This window comes from Colletes gigas, unplaced genomic scaffold, assembly GCF_013123115.1.
Source record: "Colletes gigas isolate AHSC1104 unplaced genomic scaffold, ASM1312311v1 Colletes_gigas_Sc00036, whole genome shotgun sequence".
In the NCBI taxonomy this organism is placed as follows: domain Eukaryota; kingdom Metazoa; phylum Arthropoda; class Insecta; order Hymenoptera; family Colletidae; genus Colletes; species Colletes gigas.
This window is the reverse complement of record NW_025106665.1, coordinates 885,797-904,858: the sequence shown is the minus strand read 5'-3', so window position 1 is coordinate 904,858 and position 19,062 is coordinate 885,797. Positions and strand designations below refer to the sequence as shown.

Genomic DNA, 19,062 nt, shown 5'->3' with positions numbered 1-19,062 from the left:
TCGAACTAAAATAATAAAATAGTTTGACGATATTGAAATTTTTTATGTAACATATCTTTAATATTTACGTATGGGATGTACGACGTTGTTGGATATGAATGGTAATGAATTTTTCACTTTAACCAAAGTGGCTGAGTTTAATATATACGTTTGTTGCTTTACGAGTACACATTAAATATTATAAGAAAAAAGTGTAAAGTATACAGAGAACATAATTAGAATATACGATACATGGTTTACTATTCTCCATTTTTTTTAATCGATTCTCGATACATCTAATTTTTATTCGCACAAACGAACTTCAGATACTTCCATTGCGTCTACCTTCGCGGATATCCGAACAGATATTCCGCATTTTCGTCGTGTACCTACCGAATTCTAATTTAGTTCTATATACGTCTGGTGACACTAATTCAGGGACGTAGCCTGATTAGAAAGTAGCGGGAAAACGGATTGGCAGACGTGCCGAAATCGGTGCCTAAGTGTAAAAGGACTCTAATAGGTTTTAGGATGCCCCACGCAATTGGGAAAAGCTATACTTCTAAAACGGTTAGGGGAAAAAATGTCAGGAGACAAAAGTAAAGAAAAGTATTTGTATGCATTTTTTTTTTTTAATGGAACTTTATTTAAAGTGTTTCATCTCTACCAAAAAGAGCTATAACACTTTAAAGTTCGTTAAATCATTTCAATTTATCTCTGTTCGTTCGAACAGGAGTGAAATTGACTGGCAAGAATCAGTATCACCGGAGGTACAGTTCAGTCTGAGAGAAAGTTCTGTCGTTTTCCTTATTCGGTCTTCGCAAGAAAAAATAATAAAACCAGTCACTCTTTTTAGAGACCTTATTCGTGGAACTTGCACAGAACATAACCTTACTTTAACTCCTATTGAAACTTGATAAATGTCACTACGTCTCCGGTTACACTTCGCCCAACTGGTTCAAGGGGGATCCCCCTAGTGGTGGAGATAAAAATGTATCATTTACGGAACAACTCTTGAGGACATTTATCGAGTTTTCACTGTACTACGTTCTTAATCTAGAAAAAATTCCCTAGCATTTACATGTTCTCCCGTTACAAAGCAACAGAACTTCATCCCAGGCTTGTTTATAATGTCTTCAACCTTCGTTATTCGGTCGTTTGTATGTGTTCATGGAACATAATTGGTCTGATTTTAAGAAGTCGTGTGCGTTACAATCTTGTTTGTAAATATGTGATTAAACTAATGTAAAACTGCGGAAACTTTGAAAAAAGTAACTAGTGAAATGTTTGGTAGCTTTTTTTAAGAAGCGTACGCACCTAGGTTTTGACTCGAAGTGTATAAAATATAAATCAGGATTGACGTATATTTGAATGGGTCCGTACCAATCATGACTTTGTAAAGAAAATTCAAGTTCATGTATCATAATATATAAGTTGTATTGTACGCGTATCAGATTTTGTTCGCAAACGATACAATAAAAGAGAAGTTTTCAGAAAAACTTATGTTTTTTTAATTACGTTACTTTAATGAATATTTCAGATAAGAATATGTACTATTTCTTTGTTCAATCTTTTCCCCCCTGTCCCAAAGGTCTCAACGATCCAGAAATATTCTCAGGACAATGTACAACCATAAAATAAATATTAAAGTTACTGTATTTTCACATTAGTGTTTAATTAATTACGTGACAATATAAAAATCCATCCCGATGTTGTTTGAAACTGTAACATATTTAGAAAGGAAATTCAGGATGACGATCAAGCCCTTTGAAAAACGTAAAATCACAAATTCTGCCAGATTTCCCTTTATCAAGGCGTTTCAGTTTCTCTACGTCATCTGGTTTCAGTTCCCAATCGAACAAATCAATATTTTCCTTAATTCTCTTAGGATTTGTGCTCTTTGGAATAGCTGCTATATTATGCTGAACAATAAATCGCAGTAAAATTTGCGCTGCCGTCTTCTTGTGAGCTTTTGCTATCTCCAATACTACAGGGTCCAGTAACATATCTGGAATCTCTTCCGTTTTCCCCATTAACTTCACAAGCCCCCAGGAACCGAGTGGCGAGTAAGCCGTTATGGGAATTTCATGCTCTCTACAATAGTGTACCTGCAAAGTATTTTAAAAATATTTTGAAGGTATCTAAATGACCTGGCACTAATTTTTTGAGAAATTATGACCGGGTCGAGGACTAAATGTATCCACAGACGAGGTATACGGGTAGATCTTACATCCAATGTATTTTTTTTGCCCCATTTTTATGGGGCTCTAGAGCCCCATTACCATTTTCGTGTCACCCGCAACATTACCGACAGGTTACAGAAATAAACACACGAGGAAGTGAGACAGAAATTGTCCACCTAACCCCTGTCGTTTTTCCTTTAAAATTTGCTTTTCATATTTAATAAATTTGTTTGACGCTCCACGGAAATATTATTTAATACTTTTTTGTAGGTATCCATGAGGTCTACCACATAAATAAATTTAAAAAAAAAAATCACCTCCGAATTTTCAGGTCGCTATGGCAGTCAGATTGGGTCAGATTGGGTCACGAAAGTCCATTAAGGCTTATAAGACGTATACCTCGTCTGTGATGAGACTTTGTTGAAAACCACGTCAATTACCCCAGAATTATTCTGATCTATTTTAATTCGTCCCGCCAATAAAGTTACCTATCTCTAAACCGTATTTTTACAAGGCCTGTTGATATATACCCTCACAGCATTATATTACGCAACGGTAATATTAAATATTTATAAAGCACATATCGCAGACGAGATATACTTGGTCTGTGATAAAACATATTTTTTTAGCTGCAGTCAATCACGTCACCTATCTGTTTGCGTATTTTTAGGCGTCCCGTCGGTAACATCGCTCCCTCGTACTTACCAATTCGTTCTGTTGAAAGAAAACATGCAACTCAATTTGCAACATCGAAATCTTTGTCGTTGCACTTTTTAGAACTCGCTCGATCTGGCCAATATTAAAATTCGATAGGCCAATCGCTTTAGTACGGCCACATTTCACTTGTTTCTCCATTTCGGCCCATACTTTTACGTGGTCGGTACTGCAGTCGAGTTTAATTTGTCCATCTTTATCGACCGGATGTAAACCTTCGCCATCCACAAAAGCCAACGGGGTGTGAATTAAATAAAGATCCAAATACTCTAATTGGAGGTCTTGCAAAGATTTTTTAATGTATTTTTCAACACTTTCTGGCCTATTTCCTGACGGTGGGAGCTACGAACATGATTTTTAAACGTTTCAAAAATTTTAATATAATATGTCAAAGCATATTATAACGATTTAAATATTTTTCACAGTACTTATTATCGTGAATTTCAACAATTCATCAATAATACCTTTGTAACGATAAAGAGATCGGACCGTTTGACTTTTCCAGAATCGATCCATTTTTTAAGAACTTTACCAATTATTTCCTCGTTTTCATATACCGGAGCTGTATCAATATGTCTATATCCTGCTTCCAAAGCAGTATCCAAAGCTTTCTCAAGAACGTCCGCCTCCTTTGCCTTGAACAATACAATTTGCCCAATATTCTCTGACTTTTATTTAAATTTTCAAAATTGGTTTCACTTTTTAAATAAAACATTCTCGAAGCTGTTCGAGAAGAAAATACCATATTCAAAAACAAAGGACAATCTATAGAAGTATAAATATATCACATATCGAAAGAAATAACTTCTATGTTTCTTTCGTTCGTACTTGGCGGTATAGAGTTCTATAAATGGCGAAAATGCAAATAATGAAATTCAGGGTCTGAAAACTAAAGTTTCTAGGGTTCCAAATTGGTGAAATGAAGAAAAAGACTTACAAAGTTTGAAAATTCTGACAGACTCAATGGCCACGTGAGTACAACTACATATGGTTTTTATTAGGGAAACAATATTCCTATTTTGCCTAACTGTTACTGGTTAAAACAACTGGGATACTAACTTTACTTTTACGTATCTAACCTCTAAAGAAATTCACTAAACACGTTAGAGAAATGTGTTATTTTTATATATTACTATAGGACATTATAATCTATAATCATTGTTCAAACATGGAATGTTTTTAAAAATTTATATTATATAATGGATAAAACAGTTTGTTACGAAATTTGAGGTTAGAAACTATGGAAAGGAACATACGAATCATTGCTTGGTAAAAGCTTTTGCAATACCAGGGAATGAATATACCTTGATAATTATAAATAATTTTAAAATGTTACATCTATGATACTCAATTAAGATTACAATATTTTTTAACGTTAATCTTATTTATCTCATTATCTCATTTATGAGCCCAACTGTTGATAACACAGTTAAATAGATTAATATACTATTCATTTCACACAGAATAGCTCCAAAAAATAATTTTAATATATTTTCAACATAAAATATTCAGCCAAAAGCTTCAAGGATTTTCGAAAAAATATTAAAAATCAGAATTTTGTCTCGTAAGTTATATATACAATAAATATATATGTATAAATAAAATAACAATAAATTATTTATTTTTGCATTATGCGTGAATAAATCGAAGTATTTTTCATGCACATTTAATGCAAACTATTGAAAAAATTGAAAATGTATTTAAGACCTGTGATACAACTAAACTAATTTTACCTTGAACATTCACTGCTACGATATAGTAAATATTTTTTACCGAGAAAAGAGCGGGGCATTACATTAACTTGAAGTTAATTTCTGTATTGTAAATAAATACATAATTTCTATTAACATAAAAAACAAAGAAATACATAATACTTCAACATGTTGTCCAGTAAATATTTACATTAAAGAAAATAACTCGCAATGATTTTATTTAACTCGCTATTACGATTGCTGATATTTGAACTTGAATTTAGAAATGACGCGAATAATAAGAGGTTCTCTGTCGAAAATACTAATTGAAATTTTTATTTCTACCCCAAATAATTGACAATGTTTTAATTAATTTTACCTGCCACGTGCCAAAGCCAAGCGCTGGCATTGAACACCCGTTCGGAAGTAATATCGAAGTAGTCTTCATTGCTTCTGTTAAGGAAAAACTCCGTTAGGGAACTGAATCGTCGATGACCACTTTCGTATGTACTCTACTATAACAATCGTACCGGAGAAATCCTTTTTCCAAATGTAACAATGTCACGACTCCCCCAGGCTGTTATAACGAGACCGAACGATTCTTTGCAAGAACAGTATGCTACTCTGTGTTTTTGTTCTTCATCTACAGACTATATCTTCACGAATCCCCTTCCACTTGCATTCCTGATCGACATCGCACTTTCACTATGACCGTTTACTTATTTCTGGCCTCGGGGGCACTCGATAATTAGGACAGTTTCCATTTGTTCCAAAGGTGCAGTCTTCCGTGAAATTCAAGGTTCATTGTTTACGTTAGAAGAGATAACACAAAAACTAAAAAAAAAAAACTTAAGAACAGGGCTGCTCTGGTATTCGTGGAAGCGGGGGGAACCACGAGCTCCCAACTGCGTTCTGATACTCGAGATTTCTGTATCGGATGGAAGGGAACCATTGGGTCTGGTGGGGATGCCTGGAAACAACCTGACTGACGCCCAATGTCATGATATGATTGAACATATTTCAGTTCATTTTGTCCCGTGTCTAATAGTAGTTCCAGTTCCCCCTCTACTACTTTAACATCAACTTCCCCCCCACTGTTGTGAATTTCAGAACAACCCTGCTTAAGAATGCACGAAACAACCTTGAGAAGTATATTTATATTCTGATAAAAGATACTTCAACGAATTTGTAATATATGTTTAATTATTATTATTTTGGAATTGATAATCACTGTTATTTAAGAGCCAAGCCAGAAATAAAATTGTATATTTTGTAAATAATTATACTCTTTTAATTTTGGTAACATTTGATTGAAGGTAGTTTTATTATTTAAAAAAAAAACTTTAGTTTCAGGTGACCTCTGAAAGTGTGGCCTAAACACTATGCATTCGTAATAATAATTAACTATAAGAAATAGACAATTTGGTAATGTATCGCTGTGTCAATTGTGGAGCTGTGGTGGAAGAACTTTATGGAAGATACTGTGTAAATGTTTTAAAGCTTTTGAAATGTGTAGGTCACTTGTTGATACTAATCCATTTTATATGAATCATATAACTCAAATGTTAAAATCAATTTAAAAAAAATAAAACATTTATTTAAAGATTATTTATTTTTATATAGATTGCATAACTTTTAATTTTTTGTTTCGATAAACACAGGTTAATCATTATTTTATCTCACAGACTTTGCTACTCATGCTAACACAACAAATATTATATCAAGATAAGTTACAGAACACGTAACACTTTATCAATAAGCATACTTGTGTCTCTTGGCATGATTAAAGTTGAATTTAAAAATGTTAAATGTTTTAAACAGAAATCGGTCAATTTTTTCATCGACTGTAAATTGCAATGTTAAAAATGGCTAAAAAATTACTTTTTTTTGGACTTTATTGCGTTGCGATTAACGTCAAAGTTCAACAACCTTGAGGTGACCTCAATCTCCGAAATCTAGGATGATTTCGTACGATGTTCTTGTTCCAATTTTTACGTAAAAAATACGAATTTAAATGCAATCCAAATAAAATAATTTTCCACAAAAACAATTCCACTTCGTTGGTCTATTCCTGAGTTTAAACAAGATTTGTAAATTAATAAGTCTGATTATACATTTAAATGATTAATTGTTTTTGTTCGTTATTTTTTTTTGTAACTCATAAATGTATTAATCATTTCAGAATGCATGTGACCAGTTGGCTGATAAATACATCGAATACGACCCAGTAATAATCCTAGTTGATCTAATATTACTGAACAAACGAGCATACAGACACCTACTTTACAATTGCGAATTTAAGTCTCATTGGAAGCTAGTCATAATTATCTGGCTCGTTGAGTCCTTTCGAAATCTTTCTTTATGCGATGACAAAAAAATTAACGAAACTTCCAGAACATTTCAGCCTACTTTCGACGGACATTGCAATCTCTATTTGCTTCTGTTCAACACTGGCTTTTCTCTTGCTACATTCGTCTGCACTGTGATTCTTTTTACGAAGGTTAAATGGTATTTTTCTGAGAAGGATTACAATAAATACAGCCTAACGCATGTATGGAAAGCTTTGGTAATAGGCGGATCCTTCAAACTGTTAGGATTATTGGAAATCACATGGGGTCATATTTTTCTGGCGCCCCATTATCTTCTCATTTTGGGATACACGCTTCTCTGTTTGCTAACTGCTTATTCGGGTAAGCAAAAATACTAGTTCGCATACAAATTAATTATTTTCTGCCGAATTTTAACTAAGAAAATATCATTTCTTTAACAAATCACTGAAACATTAAATTTGTAATTTCAATTTAATAAAAAAAAAAAGGATTTGAGGTCTTGCTGGAGGCCCCAAAGTTCGTTCTAGAGTCCCTAAAACGGTTTTCGATTGATACGTTTGCATAAAGTTCAACATGTGTTCATAATTTATTATTTACTGCACAGAGTTTACAACTGCAATTCATATATATATATATATATATATATATATTCTATATAATTTCAGTGGTATCCAACAGCGGAAAAATTGAATCCTTAATCGTCCTGGGAATGGGCATACTAGTTTACAATTGTGCATCTAGTTTTCTCTTCGCGTTATTTGAATCTTTAGAACTAGTCTAATAATTTGCTTTTAACTACATTTACCATATTGTTCACTTTAAAATACTATGTAATTAAATATAATGATTATATTAGATTTAAATTTGTATACATGTATATTCAATATTCCTTAAGATGCACAATACTCCATCCAAGGACTAATCTATCGAAACCAGAGGAAAACAAATTGCAGACACCGCTATCCTCTGCCCAAGCAACCGACGAAACCATTCGCCGATGACCCTGAAATTAACGTACACAAATACATTCTACGGTAATTAGCAATTGTGATTACAACCATGCGATTAGACAATCAGGGCGGCTTTATCTATGCTGCTCTTCCCCGAGGTCGGAAACCGACACACTTAATTAGAAATGTAAAGTTGCAAAATATAATTTAAAAAAAAAATAAAAAAATAATTTCTGTAAACTATATTACGTCGTTGGTGTTACTGCAAGTGAAATTTCAACTCACCTGCCTGCTCGTTCTAGGCAATCTAGCTAATCGTTGACCACTGAGATCGAACAACCTAATTTGTCTATTATCGTGTGGAATTGCGACAGTACCAGTGCTAGAAACTGCAAGCCGATTAGCGGCGCTATCGCCTCGAATTGTAGCCAAAGGACTCCGTATATTTCGTAATTCCCATATTTTTACGCTTCGGTCATCCGACCCTGAAACGATTTTATCCTCGCGCGTGAAAACGGCGGATGTTACTGTCCTGTCGTTCAAAAAATTGCAGCCATGAACATTTCGTCGCGTCTTATTCGCAATAATTAAGACAAATGGAAATCTACTTTATACATTGATCCCTTTGCCTCATAATATCGTACCAAACTCAAGGGCCACGTTAAATTACTACTTAATGTTTGATCAAACGATTAAACTATTAGGGGGGTCGGAAAGCAATGTCGTTTCTACGCATGTAGATATTTGTTTGTCATTTATCAGCTCATTGTGTACTCCAAAGTCGCACCACAGACACTGCAAGGTTAGAGTGACTCGTTTACTCGTAAATAATTAAATCTTAAATGTTTTTTGCAATTCATGGTGAAATGGCGAGCCAAATAAGAGGTACATATCCGACATTGTATGCTTTTTGAGTTTCATAAGGGTAGTAACGCAACAGTTGCTACCAGAGACATTTGCGATGTTTATTTGCATACTAGATGGCAAAAGGTTGTTGATAACGAGGATGATTACATCATTGATTAAAAATAAAAACTTGTTTAAAATTTATCTGTTTGAATTTAATGTAAAAAAACAACATTACTTTCCGGTCCCCCTAATATATCTGTTTAACAAACTCGTTCGAATACACTCGGTTTCCCTTCGAACTTACTCGGTATGTGCCTGGAAAACGGAAACCGAATGACTGGGTTCTCGGAAATCCCATAAACGGAAAGTGCTATCCTTGCTCGAAGTAACGCAAAGTCTTTGCGTATGGTGAGTAGAAACGTGGGAGAGTTCTTGATCGTGTCCACATAAAGTGTGGATAATTTCGCCGGTTTCTACGTCATAAAGATTCGCCGTTCTATCCCATGAAGCAGTTACGACCTGTTCCGCATCAGGCAACCAATCAGCGGCCATTACTACACCGGTGTGACCTAACAATTCTCGTACTGGGGTTCTATAAAGATGCAAAAAATTGCATTCTCTAATCTTATAATTCATGGTAAATGGATAGAGGGTTTGACCTTTAAAATGACCCCAGGTTAATTGTACGATTTCTTTTTACGGAATTATAATAGTTCGAAGATTAACAATGCGACAATTCTAACATGATCGTCCTACGATTGTAAACTTATACTTGCTTAATATTGTAAAATGATAGGTTGAATTATCGATTCTCTGATTCAAACAAATATCGAGGCTGTCTATAGATATGGAAAACTATCATAGAAATCAACGTGTTAATTATGAATATAATTTATGAGAAATTATAGAGGAAGCCTCGAGCAATTAGGTTATGTTTTTATTCCGTTCAGCGTTGAGGGCATGTGTTTTCAAGATAAATAACCAATTTATAGGGCTCCAACCTAAATAAATAACAATAAACAAAGTTTGAATCCAGTTGTGTAGATAATTACCTTAGGGTAGGGGGTTCTTCCAGTTCCTCGTTCATGGGAATGACGCCGCTAATGTTTCTGTCGGAGTTCAACGCTGATAGATCTTCGGTTGAATTTTGTCTTTTGGGAATGTCCCAGTCGACGGCTACCAGCCATACATGAGCAGAATTATCTCCGCTGGATGTTAAAGCCAATTCTTTAGTCGGGTGAAAACGTACTGAATTCACAGAACCAGAATGACCTAAATATAACATTCAAAGCATTTCTTTTACAAACATACTCAAATTAGCTAATTTTTAAGTCAACATTTTTTTTTACGAAACTAACCGATATATTGTAGAAGGCAACGGCCGCTATCTACAGCCCATACCCTAGCAGCATGATCAGCAGAAGCTGTAGCAATAATTTGTCCTAATCTTCCAACCGAGACTTCCCAGACGCCATCTCGATGCCCGGAATATTCTCTTTGCATACTACAAGTCATAGTCGGTGTTTTAAAACTGGATACTATTTTACTTGTCTGTGCCTTCAACTTATTGGAAGTTGTTTTCGTCTTCTGTGCTGAATTTCCTGCCATGGCTGAAGAACAACAAAAATATTCTTGGATAATACGCATCAAATTCCGAAGTATTAATGCAATTTTAATAAAAAGAGTTTTATCTAAGAAGTTATAAATAAATCATCGAATCTACGAATACTCGATCTCGTTGTTTGCTTTAATACTTAATTTTAACTTTATATTAGTAGACATTTACCCGCGAATCGAAATGGATCGCTTGAAATACGAGTTGTTATTTCAAAGCTATTAAAAAGTTATCGATTTTTTTCATTTCTTATGGTATTTGGTATGCTTTGATCTACTAAACTATGTGCTGTAAAACCCCACTGAAAAGGAAAGGAACGACATTTGCATTTCTTCAATAAAGTTTATCAAGTCTGAGAATATTCATTAAGTATATCATACATACAATATATCGTGAATAATTTTTCAAAATATAAATTGCAACTTTCTACATAATTAATTCTGCATAGCAATTTCTTAGGTATGATAAAAAAGAATATCTTTAATGTTGATGCGTACACTCTTTTAATTTTATGGCTACATAATAAATGATAGATAGCAAACATTTTTAAACGATTAATATCCTTACATTTTTGCTTGGGAAAACTTTTTGTATCTGGAAAGTCTGCAACATCTCCATGAGGTAAGCTCCGTTCTCCAGAACCATAACATTCTCTTTCAAGCTTCTCGTTAAGAACATCAATTTTCTCTTGCACTGTGTAAAAAGAAAAACATTAAAAATTTTAATTAATCGTACAAAACTTCTAAATATATTTCTTTTAAAAACAAAAGATAGGTTCCAAACTTCGATAATAGTTTTATTCTAACTACTCATTTCACAAGTATATAATTAATATAAAAAAAATGAAAGGTATTCGATAATGTAATTATAAAGCTAATGTTAGAAAAAACCATACATCCCAAATTCTCTGTGTAAAGAATTTCAAACTCCTTTTCAATCTGTTGAAACAAATCCATTAGTCTACATCGTAAAGTCGGGGGTAGCACACTGTCGTCCGGATCTATACGAAAGGCAGCATAGTGAAGTGCGTTTGGTTGCAGCGGCGTGGATCCACTTTGAGACTGCAATTCTGTATCTGTACTACTTTGAACTCTTGGAATAGAAATGCGTTTGATTTTTCCAGATGCCTTATTCCCAGTAGTTATAGATGGTTCTCCTGGCATCTTTTACTCTGGAAATTTTATTATTTCTCTATATTTAAATTTGTATAGAATAATATAAAATTCCTAGTGCTTGTAACAAAAATACTAACAAACAAAGGTAATTAACTATACGTAACAAAACAAAAAAAGATAAAAACACTGTGTATGTAAGGTATCTAAAGGCAATGCACAATTATTCCAAATGACAGCCATTTTTGTGGTAGACACAAAACTGTGCGCTAAATAAAACCATAAATAATTAACACATCAAACAAAGCATATTGGATAACCCAGCTATACTTTAACTGTTGATGTTAGCACAACAAGTGGAAATATTTATTGTTTAATTTCGGGAATTTATTAAACTTTTTCTCGGCACCTGAATAGAATTAAATTAAAGATTTTATGACACAAGAAATTTAGAGTTGAACATAAGACTGAAAAGTATAGATTTCAATGTTTCTAAATAGTTAAAATCTGTTAAACTATTCTTATTTTTTTGTTCATCGAATACCTAATTTACTAAAATGAATTAAAAGACAAATTTTGGAATTCTGTTATGTATACGCTGCGATTTACATGGTAAGTCTAGTTTCTTTAAAAATTACTAAAACAGAAATTAAAAAACTGCAACGCATTATACTGATCACTACTAAACATACGTGCGTGCATAAACAACCACCGTCGTATAAACTCATTCAATCATAATCAGATATTTATATTTAATTCGAAAAACAATAAGTGAATGCTTAATAAAATTACAATCAGTTTCCACTTTTATTGAACTTAGGTTATGACTGATATAAATAACACAACTTACACGTACATATATACACATACTACACCATTCTTTAATTAATTAAAGAAAATAAATAACCGTTTATATTTAGTCACTATTTAAAACAGTCACTTTAAATCTAAGCCAACCAAAATTTAAAATATTTAGTCCATTCGCTGTTTCTACTTATACCACAAATGCACCATTCCTGACAATGTTGCCAGACTGAGCACTAGTCCAGAGCAGGAATGCCAGATCAGCACCAGGTCAGTGGTGCCAACATTGAGCCCCCCCCCCGATATTTGGGAGAAGGCGATCAAATTTTGCATAGACGTTCGTAAATAGAACATCAACAATTTGTAAATTAAAATGATGGGCCGAACGTACAATGTAACAGCACGAAGTGTATTTTTCTTTGTGTAAATTTACTGTTTTATCTGCAATATATTCACTAGTGATTATTATTTTTCTAGTGTATCAATACTGAATTTACGATAGAGGTAGTATTATTGCTTCTTTACAAAGGGATTTTTGTTTATTACGTATTAAAATACGAAGAATATATCTTTATTAGTGTTTTTAAATGCAAAAGTTTCGATGATTTGCATCCAAATAAATTGAAACGAATAAATGTTTTGTTCATGGAATGATAGTATTGTTTTATCATTTTATGAGGTTATGTAGCTACAAATGACAGTAGCATTTAGTCACACACAAATTGAACCTGAAAGTCATGTAAAAGAAATGTCCAAAAGGTTTGAGATCGAAGCGTCTTCTTAATTCTAACCGCAACAAATCAAAGTCTAAGTTTTTCTAATATTCGAGAATTTATAAATGTGGACAAAGCAAGATATCTTGCGGAGGGTCTTTACTGGGGTTATCACGACCCAGGTAGACCGAAAATCCGCCTTAACAATAAGGTAAAAATTCATTTACTAAACATTTTACATCAGCGTTATTGTTTCTAATCTTTCTATATTATTAAATACCTTTCAATTACTTCGTTCTATAAATTTTTTTATAATTATTTATAAAAATCTCATAATTGTGCATAACTAATTATATTCTTAAATTATATTGTTTAGCTTCTGATTAAGACTGCCAATGTAAGACTGAATTACTGATGCATGGGATAATTGTTTTTAATGTTAAGTACGGACAGCATCAATGGGAAACTGTTTTTCGTGCTTTAAGGTGCCTCTTCCACCAGCCACCAACAATCAATCCCTGTCATTGGAACATAAAGACGGTAATCATTATAGTAATCATTTAGATTACCATTCAGTAACAGGTTACATTATTTTTAAATTTTTTTATTATCATATTATGCCATATTTATTTCATGTAACAGTAAGAGCTTTATATAATATAATTTATATTAACCAAAGGTGGATTGTATGAATTATAGATAACTAGGCTTCATAATTAGAGCCAACACAAGGGGCTATGTTGCTCTTGTCAAGGAAATAATACTATCAAATTTTTATTTTATATTACACAAAAAAAACAACTATTTTTATATTATAACATTTTGTTTAATTGTTTAAATGCCAAACAGTGCAATTGTGCTGTTGCAATTCTATATTAAAAAGTGCAGACATGTTGTCTCAATAGATATTTTTCTAACATTTTGCAACATGGATAATATACAATACATTTTATTTGATTCATAATTTCTTAATGTGCATGTATTGCCATTAAACTTCAGTTTTTTTTTTGTAACTTTTCCGATTAATTAGGAATTTTGTTATTAAGGAAAATTAATTTTTCGCTGACTTTGTATAATTGGAATTTTACTATATTCTACAGTAAAGAAACATAAATGTTTTTCTTAATTTTGTGTTCTGTTTGATTATATTTCTGTTTATATCAAATAAGGTTTAACAAACATTAATTATAATTATACATTTTATGCAATATTCATGATAATATTATGTATAATTGTAATTATAATGGTTATAGAAACAATGGAACTTAGGGGTTTGTTCCCAAATTCTTGCCAACAAACTGGGCCTTTAGCGCCCGAACCGCATATAAATGGAAATAGAAAATCAATGGGCACATTATCAACGTTCAACACTGTAGGATCTGATAATTGTGGATCTGTGCCTAGTGTACAAAATAATTTACGTTTATCAAGAGGATTTTACACACGTTTACCACCATTAAGTAGATCTGGATCATCGTCTGGTCTTAATGTAACGATTGAATCAAAACAACAAAGAGAACCATCAGAGAGCAAGTTGAATATTTTATTTGACCAATATAAAGTAAGTGTTACTTTTAATTTTCTATTTTATTGCATTAAAGTTTAAAGTACTTTGATTCCTCTTTAAATAACTTTTACATGAAAAGAATAAAATAATGAGTATGTCTATTTAGACTAGAATTAAGACTAAATATCTAATACTAAATTTATAATTATAGGATCCACATGAAGATGTAATTTTAGCTGATGGCATAGAAAGACTTTGCAATAATTTACAACTATCACCAGACGAATTTCAAGTACTTGTTCTCGCGTGGAAACTAAACGCTGAACAGATGTGCCAATTTACACGTCAAGAATTTATGACAGGTTTGAAAGCAATGAAAGTAGACAGTATACGTGCTATACAAGCAAGATTGCCAGAAATTGTTCAAGAGTTAGCCGTAAATAGTGATTTATTCAAAGATCTCTACCGATTTACGTTCCGGTTCGGCTTGGACGTTAATTCCGGACAAAGAATATTACCAGCTAACATGGCAATTGTTCTATGGAAGCTTGTTTTTACATTACGCGAACCACCTCTTTTATCTAGGTGGCTTAAATTTCTTGAGTGCCATCATGTGCGAGGCATACCTAGAGATACATGGAATATGTTTTTGAATTTTGCTGAAAGTATCGGCGATGATCTTGGTGCCTATGACGATTCAGAAGCATGGCCAAGTTTACTTGATGATTTTGTTGAATATGAAAATGATCAAATGAACCAAAACATCAGTAAAGATGATATCATAAAGGATGTTTCTATCGATAAAGATTAATATTGGTATTCTAACGAGATTTTTGTCATAATAAGATCTTATCAGCTTACATTTCATTTCTGAACAGAATTATTTTAAATTCTTTTACAGTGAAATCATGAAAATAGTTCCCTTACAAAGTTTCTGTATTATTTATTTTTAAACTTTGACATTGTCCAATTTGAAATTAAATAGAATAATTCAAGATACTAGAAAAAAATCAAAGTTTATTCGGGGAAATACAAATTTGAAATTTTGTATACATTAGAATGTGTAAATGAACACATTAAGAAACAGAATTTCTATAATCTAAATTTGTGATACAACATATATGAATGTATACAATCTTCAATACATTAATATTTCTTACACTTTTTAACGATACTGTTAGAAAAAAGGAACAAATGCAAAAAAAAGCTCGTACTATACAAAGATTCTTTAAAAATATATCTGATCTATATTTTATTCTAATAAGATTCTAATCTATTAAAATATGGAGTGCAACTTTCTTTGAAACTGGTGTAAACACATTACTGTGAAACAAATTTGTCATTTGTGATCATAGTCTATGATATTGTTTTAAATAGATGTATGATTTATTTAAATTATGTTCCTATTTATTTTTTTTTTATGTCAATAATTCAAGCTTTGATACTGTTTAGACATTTGAGTGAGTATTATTAAAAGTTTCTGACAAACATATTTCAAATGTAACGACATTATTTAGACATATGTATATAGTGCCATGTCTTTCGAAAATATAACAAAATTAATAATAACAAATATGTCATTGAAAAATGTATAACCTGCTAATTTTTTTTTTTCGCTAAAGAATGCTACATGTTTAGATAACAATTTCTATTAGCGTAAATGATTGTTGGCTTTATATACTCTTACTTTAAGAAATGGTCGGCGATATTTTCAAGCAGTACGAGTTTTTCTGTAATATATTCAGTTGTTTTGCTTGCAATACTTATTGGGCATAAAATATTTTAAAAACGGCAAAAATATTTAATAATTTAAAAAGGTATTAATTGTTACTCACACAGAGGGACTTACAAATTTGTGTTCGAATATAGTTTCAAATATCTTTTTTTGTACTTATTTTGTATGTACTATATTTGTGATTTTATATTCAAAATATGAATTGAAATAAATGAAATTATTGGAATATCGATGTTTTAATTAGATATTAAATGAAATCGAAATACAGTAATTTTTCTTTATATAATAAACATATTCTGTGGGATATATTATAAATATATAAAAACACCGAGTAAAATAGAAATTAAATATTACAATTCCAACAGTTGGAAATACACGAATGTCCATTATTTTTACAATATTTTATTGTACGTATTTAAAAAATTAATAATGTTCAGAAATTATTTTATTGTATGATCATGCTCTATGATGCTCTATTAATAGCATATCACACAAAATATATTAAAAAATTTATAAAGCAATTGGAACAACTTATTTTTTTAATGATCTTTATATTCAAGGACCGTTATGTCTTCGATATTGCTTTATTTACCTATTAGTCTTATCTGTGTTAGATAAATAAGTTCCTCTGTGTTAGGTAAAATACTTCTATCTACAGAAAATTATTAAAATTCCACGTGTATATATAACTTAAAGTCAGCAGATGCAGATCTAATATTAATTTATTAGAGTAACTTAATAGGGGCTTAAATCTGTGTTTAAACCCAGGCTTACCGAAAAGTTAGCTTTATGTGTAATGTATACCAGACACATATTTCATTAAAAAATTCCACTTAACTAGCATTTGAGAAACAGTCTTAATAAATATATAGGCTTATTTTTATTGTGATAACTTCTAATCAGATCAAATATTGTAAGAGCATTGTTATTAAAGAGTAGACATGGTGGCAATGTGAGGAATAAAGTGATAAATATAAGTAGAATTTGAGTGCTAATGCAATAGATATTTATAATAAAGGATTGTACATTTCTCATGACTTGTAATAAATTGGTTTTTATTCTGTGACAAGAATATAAACCTTAGAGAAAGGATAATGCATTTAAAAAGTTTGATAAATGTTATTTAGTATAATTTTTTCATACTTTTTACAGCAATTAAATGTCCATGGTCTGATATGTATTAAGAATAAGTTTCTATCATTAAGTATAATTAAACCGTTGATAGGATGTTAATGTTATTGTAAACTATATGTACATATTATGTCAATAATATAAGAATTTGGAATAGTTTTAATAACATATATACATCACAATACGGAATAACATTACATATTATAGCAAGATTAAAAATTAAAAGTTACAATGATAGTTTTATATATATTTTAATAATGAAAAATATAAGAAATCACTTTCTTACGTTAAAAGTTTTCCTTATTAATTAAAATACAGTAAAAGTTTAATTCTTTTTATAATATAGACTGCTTAAGTAATTATTCATATTAATGATCTCAAAATAACTTAATTACAAAATTTATATTTAATTATAAAAAAGTGGTTAAAATATAATTCAAGGAAAAAGTTACGAATAGGATATAGTTTTTAAATTAAGTATTTTATGTAATTTAAAATGACTAATATAAAACCATTGATATTAAATCAATATGTTTACAATACAAAGTGCAGTATTAAAAATATTTTTTCAGAAATTTACGTTAATTTCTCTATTGACGTAAAATATAAAGTTTATACATTTAATATCATTGCATTTCAGGTATCTTTTACAAAACAATATCGACACAATTTTTTATTTTATAATGAATTCCAAATAATTTTATGTATTAAATTTACTATCTATTCGAAAAATAAAGCTTTTGTAAATTTATGAACTTTCTAGCATTTCTATCAATTATTTAAATAGTTAAGTCTGCATAGGTGCTGTATTTAACTGATTCGTTTCTAAAATTTCGATGAATTGTAGTTAATTTACAAAATTCATTTTAGAGATATGTTTGTGTACACATACAGTTACTTATAAAATTGAGAGTACACCTTTGTTGGTAATGAAAATGGTGGAAAACAGGGCCACATTTACCACTAGGCAAAATAGACACGTACCTAGGGTCTGATAAAAAGAGGGGCCTGCACGGAGGTATTCGTCATTATCGAATGAAATAAGCGAATCCAAATTTAATTAATCTTTCCCTTTAATTCTCTGCATCTACTCATTGATGAAATATAGTATTAGGACCATTTTTATGGAGTTTTTCTCATTATGCGGAGTCAAGGAATAATTTTTCAAATATTTTTGAAATTTCCACATATTCTTCACCAAAATACGCGTTGTTTGCCGTTTGGAACATTAAAATCCCCCAATTCGTTCAGAAGTTATGACATTTTAAAGATTTGCATGTTCCGGGGGTGCATTTCTGGCCTCACATTAGACTTTCGGTCAGGAATTTTTTTCTCGAAAGTGCGTAGGATTTCGGGGGTAGGTCTATTCACCAAAAATGATTATAATTGACCCCCGCAATCAAAAATAATTTTTTCAGAATGATTTGAAATTTTTTAATAACTTTTTAACGAAGTCTCAATCAAGAAATTGATATTCTTGATTTTCCTCTTATTCTAGCCTCTAGAATCTTCCATTAAAATTTTTCCCAGGGGTGGCCGCATACCCTATATACATCTATACCTCGTCAGTGATCGTAGTATTTCGAAATTAGTGTTTTTGGAAAGACAGATATCATTCGATTAAAGACGACCGTTCTGCAAAATAATTAGTGACATTGGAGGATGAACTCTATGATCAGTATTAAACCAATATTCGTAATTCGTATTAAATTACAAACTCTCGAACGAATATTCGATAAAAATATATCG

At 31.3% G+C, this 19,062-nt stretch overlaps 4 protein-coding genes across 8 annotated transcripts; 2 read left to right on the top strand and 2 right to left on the bottom strand.

Moving 5' to 3' along the window:
* Window positions 1-170: 170 nt before the first annotated feature.
* Window positions 171-5,490, bottom strand: LOC122402421 (aldo-keto reductase family 1 member A1). Of its 2 annotated transcripts, XM_043405190.1 has the most exons (5): window positions 5,098-5,490; window positions 4,947-5,020; window positions 3,341-3,511; window positions 2,868-3,218; window positions 171-2,087 (listed from the first exon to the last, which is right to left on the bottom strand). In XM_043405190.1, the coding sequence occupies exons 2-5, from the start codon at window positions 5,013-5,015 to the stop codon at window positions 1,713-1,715; spliced, it is 966 nt and encodes a 321-aa protein (XP_043261125.1). In that variant the 5' UTR covers window positions 5,016-5,020; window positions 5,098-5,490; the 3' UTR covers window positions 171-1,712. The 2 variants fall into 2 exon arrangements, with proteins under 2 accessions (XP_043261125.1, XP_043261124.1); XM_043405189.1 differs by having other exon boundaries at window positions 4,947-5,490.
* LOC122402423 (protein ARV1) lies at window positions 3,761-7,678 on the top strand. 2 transcript variants are annotated; one of them, XM_043405192.1, is made up of 4 exons: window positions 3,761-3,847; window positions 5,915-6,052; window positions 6,750-7,257; window positions 7,563-7,678. In XM_043405192.1, exons 2-4 carry the CDS (start codon window positions 5,996-5,998, stop codon window positions 7,676-7,678), a joined length of 681 nt encoding a protein of 226 aa, XP_043261127.1. In that variant the 5' UTR covers window positions 3,761-3,847; window positions 5,915-5,995. The 2 variants fall into 2 exon arrangements, with proteins under 2 accessions (XP_043261127.1, XP_043261126.1); XM_043405191.1 differs by having other exon boundaries at window positions 5,915-6,079.
* Window positions 7,679-7,761: 83 nt separating this feature from the next.
* On the bottom strand, window positions 7,762-12,445 carry LOC122402420 (WD repeat-containing protein 37). Of its 3 annotated transcripts, none has more exons than XM_043405186.1 (8): window positions 12,274-12,445; window positions 11,207-11,482; window positions 10,879-11,004; window positions 10,055-10,306; window positions 9,749-9,968; window positions 9,001-9,288; window positions 8,133-8,379; window positions 7,762-7,900 (listed from the first exon to the last, which is right to left on the bottom strand). In XM_043405186.1, the coding sequence occupies exons 2-8, from the start codon at window positions 11,472-11,474 to the stop codon at window positions 7,778-7,780; spliced, it is 1,524 nt and encodes a 507-aa protein (XP_043261121.1). In that variant the 5' UTR covers window positions 11,475-11,482; window positions 12,274-12,445; the 3' UTR covers window positions 7,762-7,777. The 3 variants fall into 3 exon arrangements, with proteins under 3 accessions (XP_043261121.1, XP_043261122.1, XP_043261123.1); XM_043405187.1 differs by having other exon boundaries at window positions 12,280-12,445; XM_043405188.1 differs by having other exon boundaries at window positions 12,299-12,445.
* A 316-nt stretch (window positions 12,446-12,761) lies between these two features.
* On the top strand, window positions 12,762-15,456 carry LOC122402447 (DCN1-like protein 3). Its single transcript, XM_043405232.1, has 4 exons — window positions 12,762-13,151; window positions 13,317-13,480; window positions 14,194-14,501; window positions 14,659-15,456. Exons 2-4 carry the CDS (start codon window positions 13,399-13,401, stop codon window positions 15,256-15,258), a joined length of 990 nt encoding a protein of 329 aa, XP_043261167.1. The 5' UTR covers window positions 12,762-13,151; window positions 13,317-13,398; the 3' UTR covers window positions 15,259-15,456.
* Window positions 15,457-19,062: the final 3,606 nt, after the last annotated feature.

Coding starts and splice junctions, on each gene's coding strand:
- LOC122402447 (XM_043405232.1), top strand. CDS start 13,399: ATGGGAAACTGTTTTTCGTGCTTTAAGGTGCCTCTTCCACCAGCCACC. Junction 13,481..14,193: donor GTCATTGGAACATAAAGACG/GTAATCATTATA, acceptor TAATGGTTATAG/AAACAATGGAACTTAGGGGT. Junction 14,502..14,658: donor TTTTATTTGACCAATATAAA/GTAAGTGTTACT, acceptor TTATAATTATAG/GATCCACATGAAGATGTAAT.
- LOC122402421 (XM_043405189.1), bottom strand. CDS start 5,015: ATGAAGACTACTTCGATATTACTTCCGAACGGGTGTTCAATGCCAGCG. Junction 3,512..4,946: donor TTGGCTTTGGCACGTGGCAG/GTAAAATTAATT, acceptor GTATTGTTCAAG/GCAAAGGAGGCGGACGTTCT. Junction 3,219..3,340: donor ATCTCTTTATCGTTACAAAG/GTATTATTGATG, acceptor TCATGTTCGTAG/CTCCCACCGTCAGGAAATAG.
- LOC122402423 (XM_043405191.1), top strand. CDS start 5,996: ATGTATCGCTGTGTCAATTGTGGAGCTGTGGTGGAAGAACTTTATGGA. Junction 6,080..6,749: donor TTTTAAAGCTTTTGAAATGT/GTAGGTCACTTG, acceptor TAATCATTTCAG/AATGCATGTGACCAGTTGGC. Junction 7,258..7,562: donor TTTGCTAACTGCTTATTCGG/GTAAGCAAAAAT, acceptor ATATAATTTCAG/TGGTATCCAACAGCGGAAAA.
- LOC122402420 (XM_043405186.1), bottom strand. CDS start 11,474: ATGCCAGGAGAACCATCTATAACTACTGGGAATAAGGCATCTGGAAAA. Junction 11,005..11,206: donor TTACACAGAGAATTTGGGAT/GTATGGTTTTTT, acceptor CTTTTTACACAG/TGCAAGAGAAAATTGATGTT. Junction 7,901..8,132: donor TGCCTAGAACGAGCAGGCAG/GTGAGTTGAAAT, acceptor CGTTAATTTCAG/GGTCATCGGCGAATGGTTTC.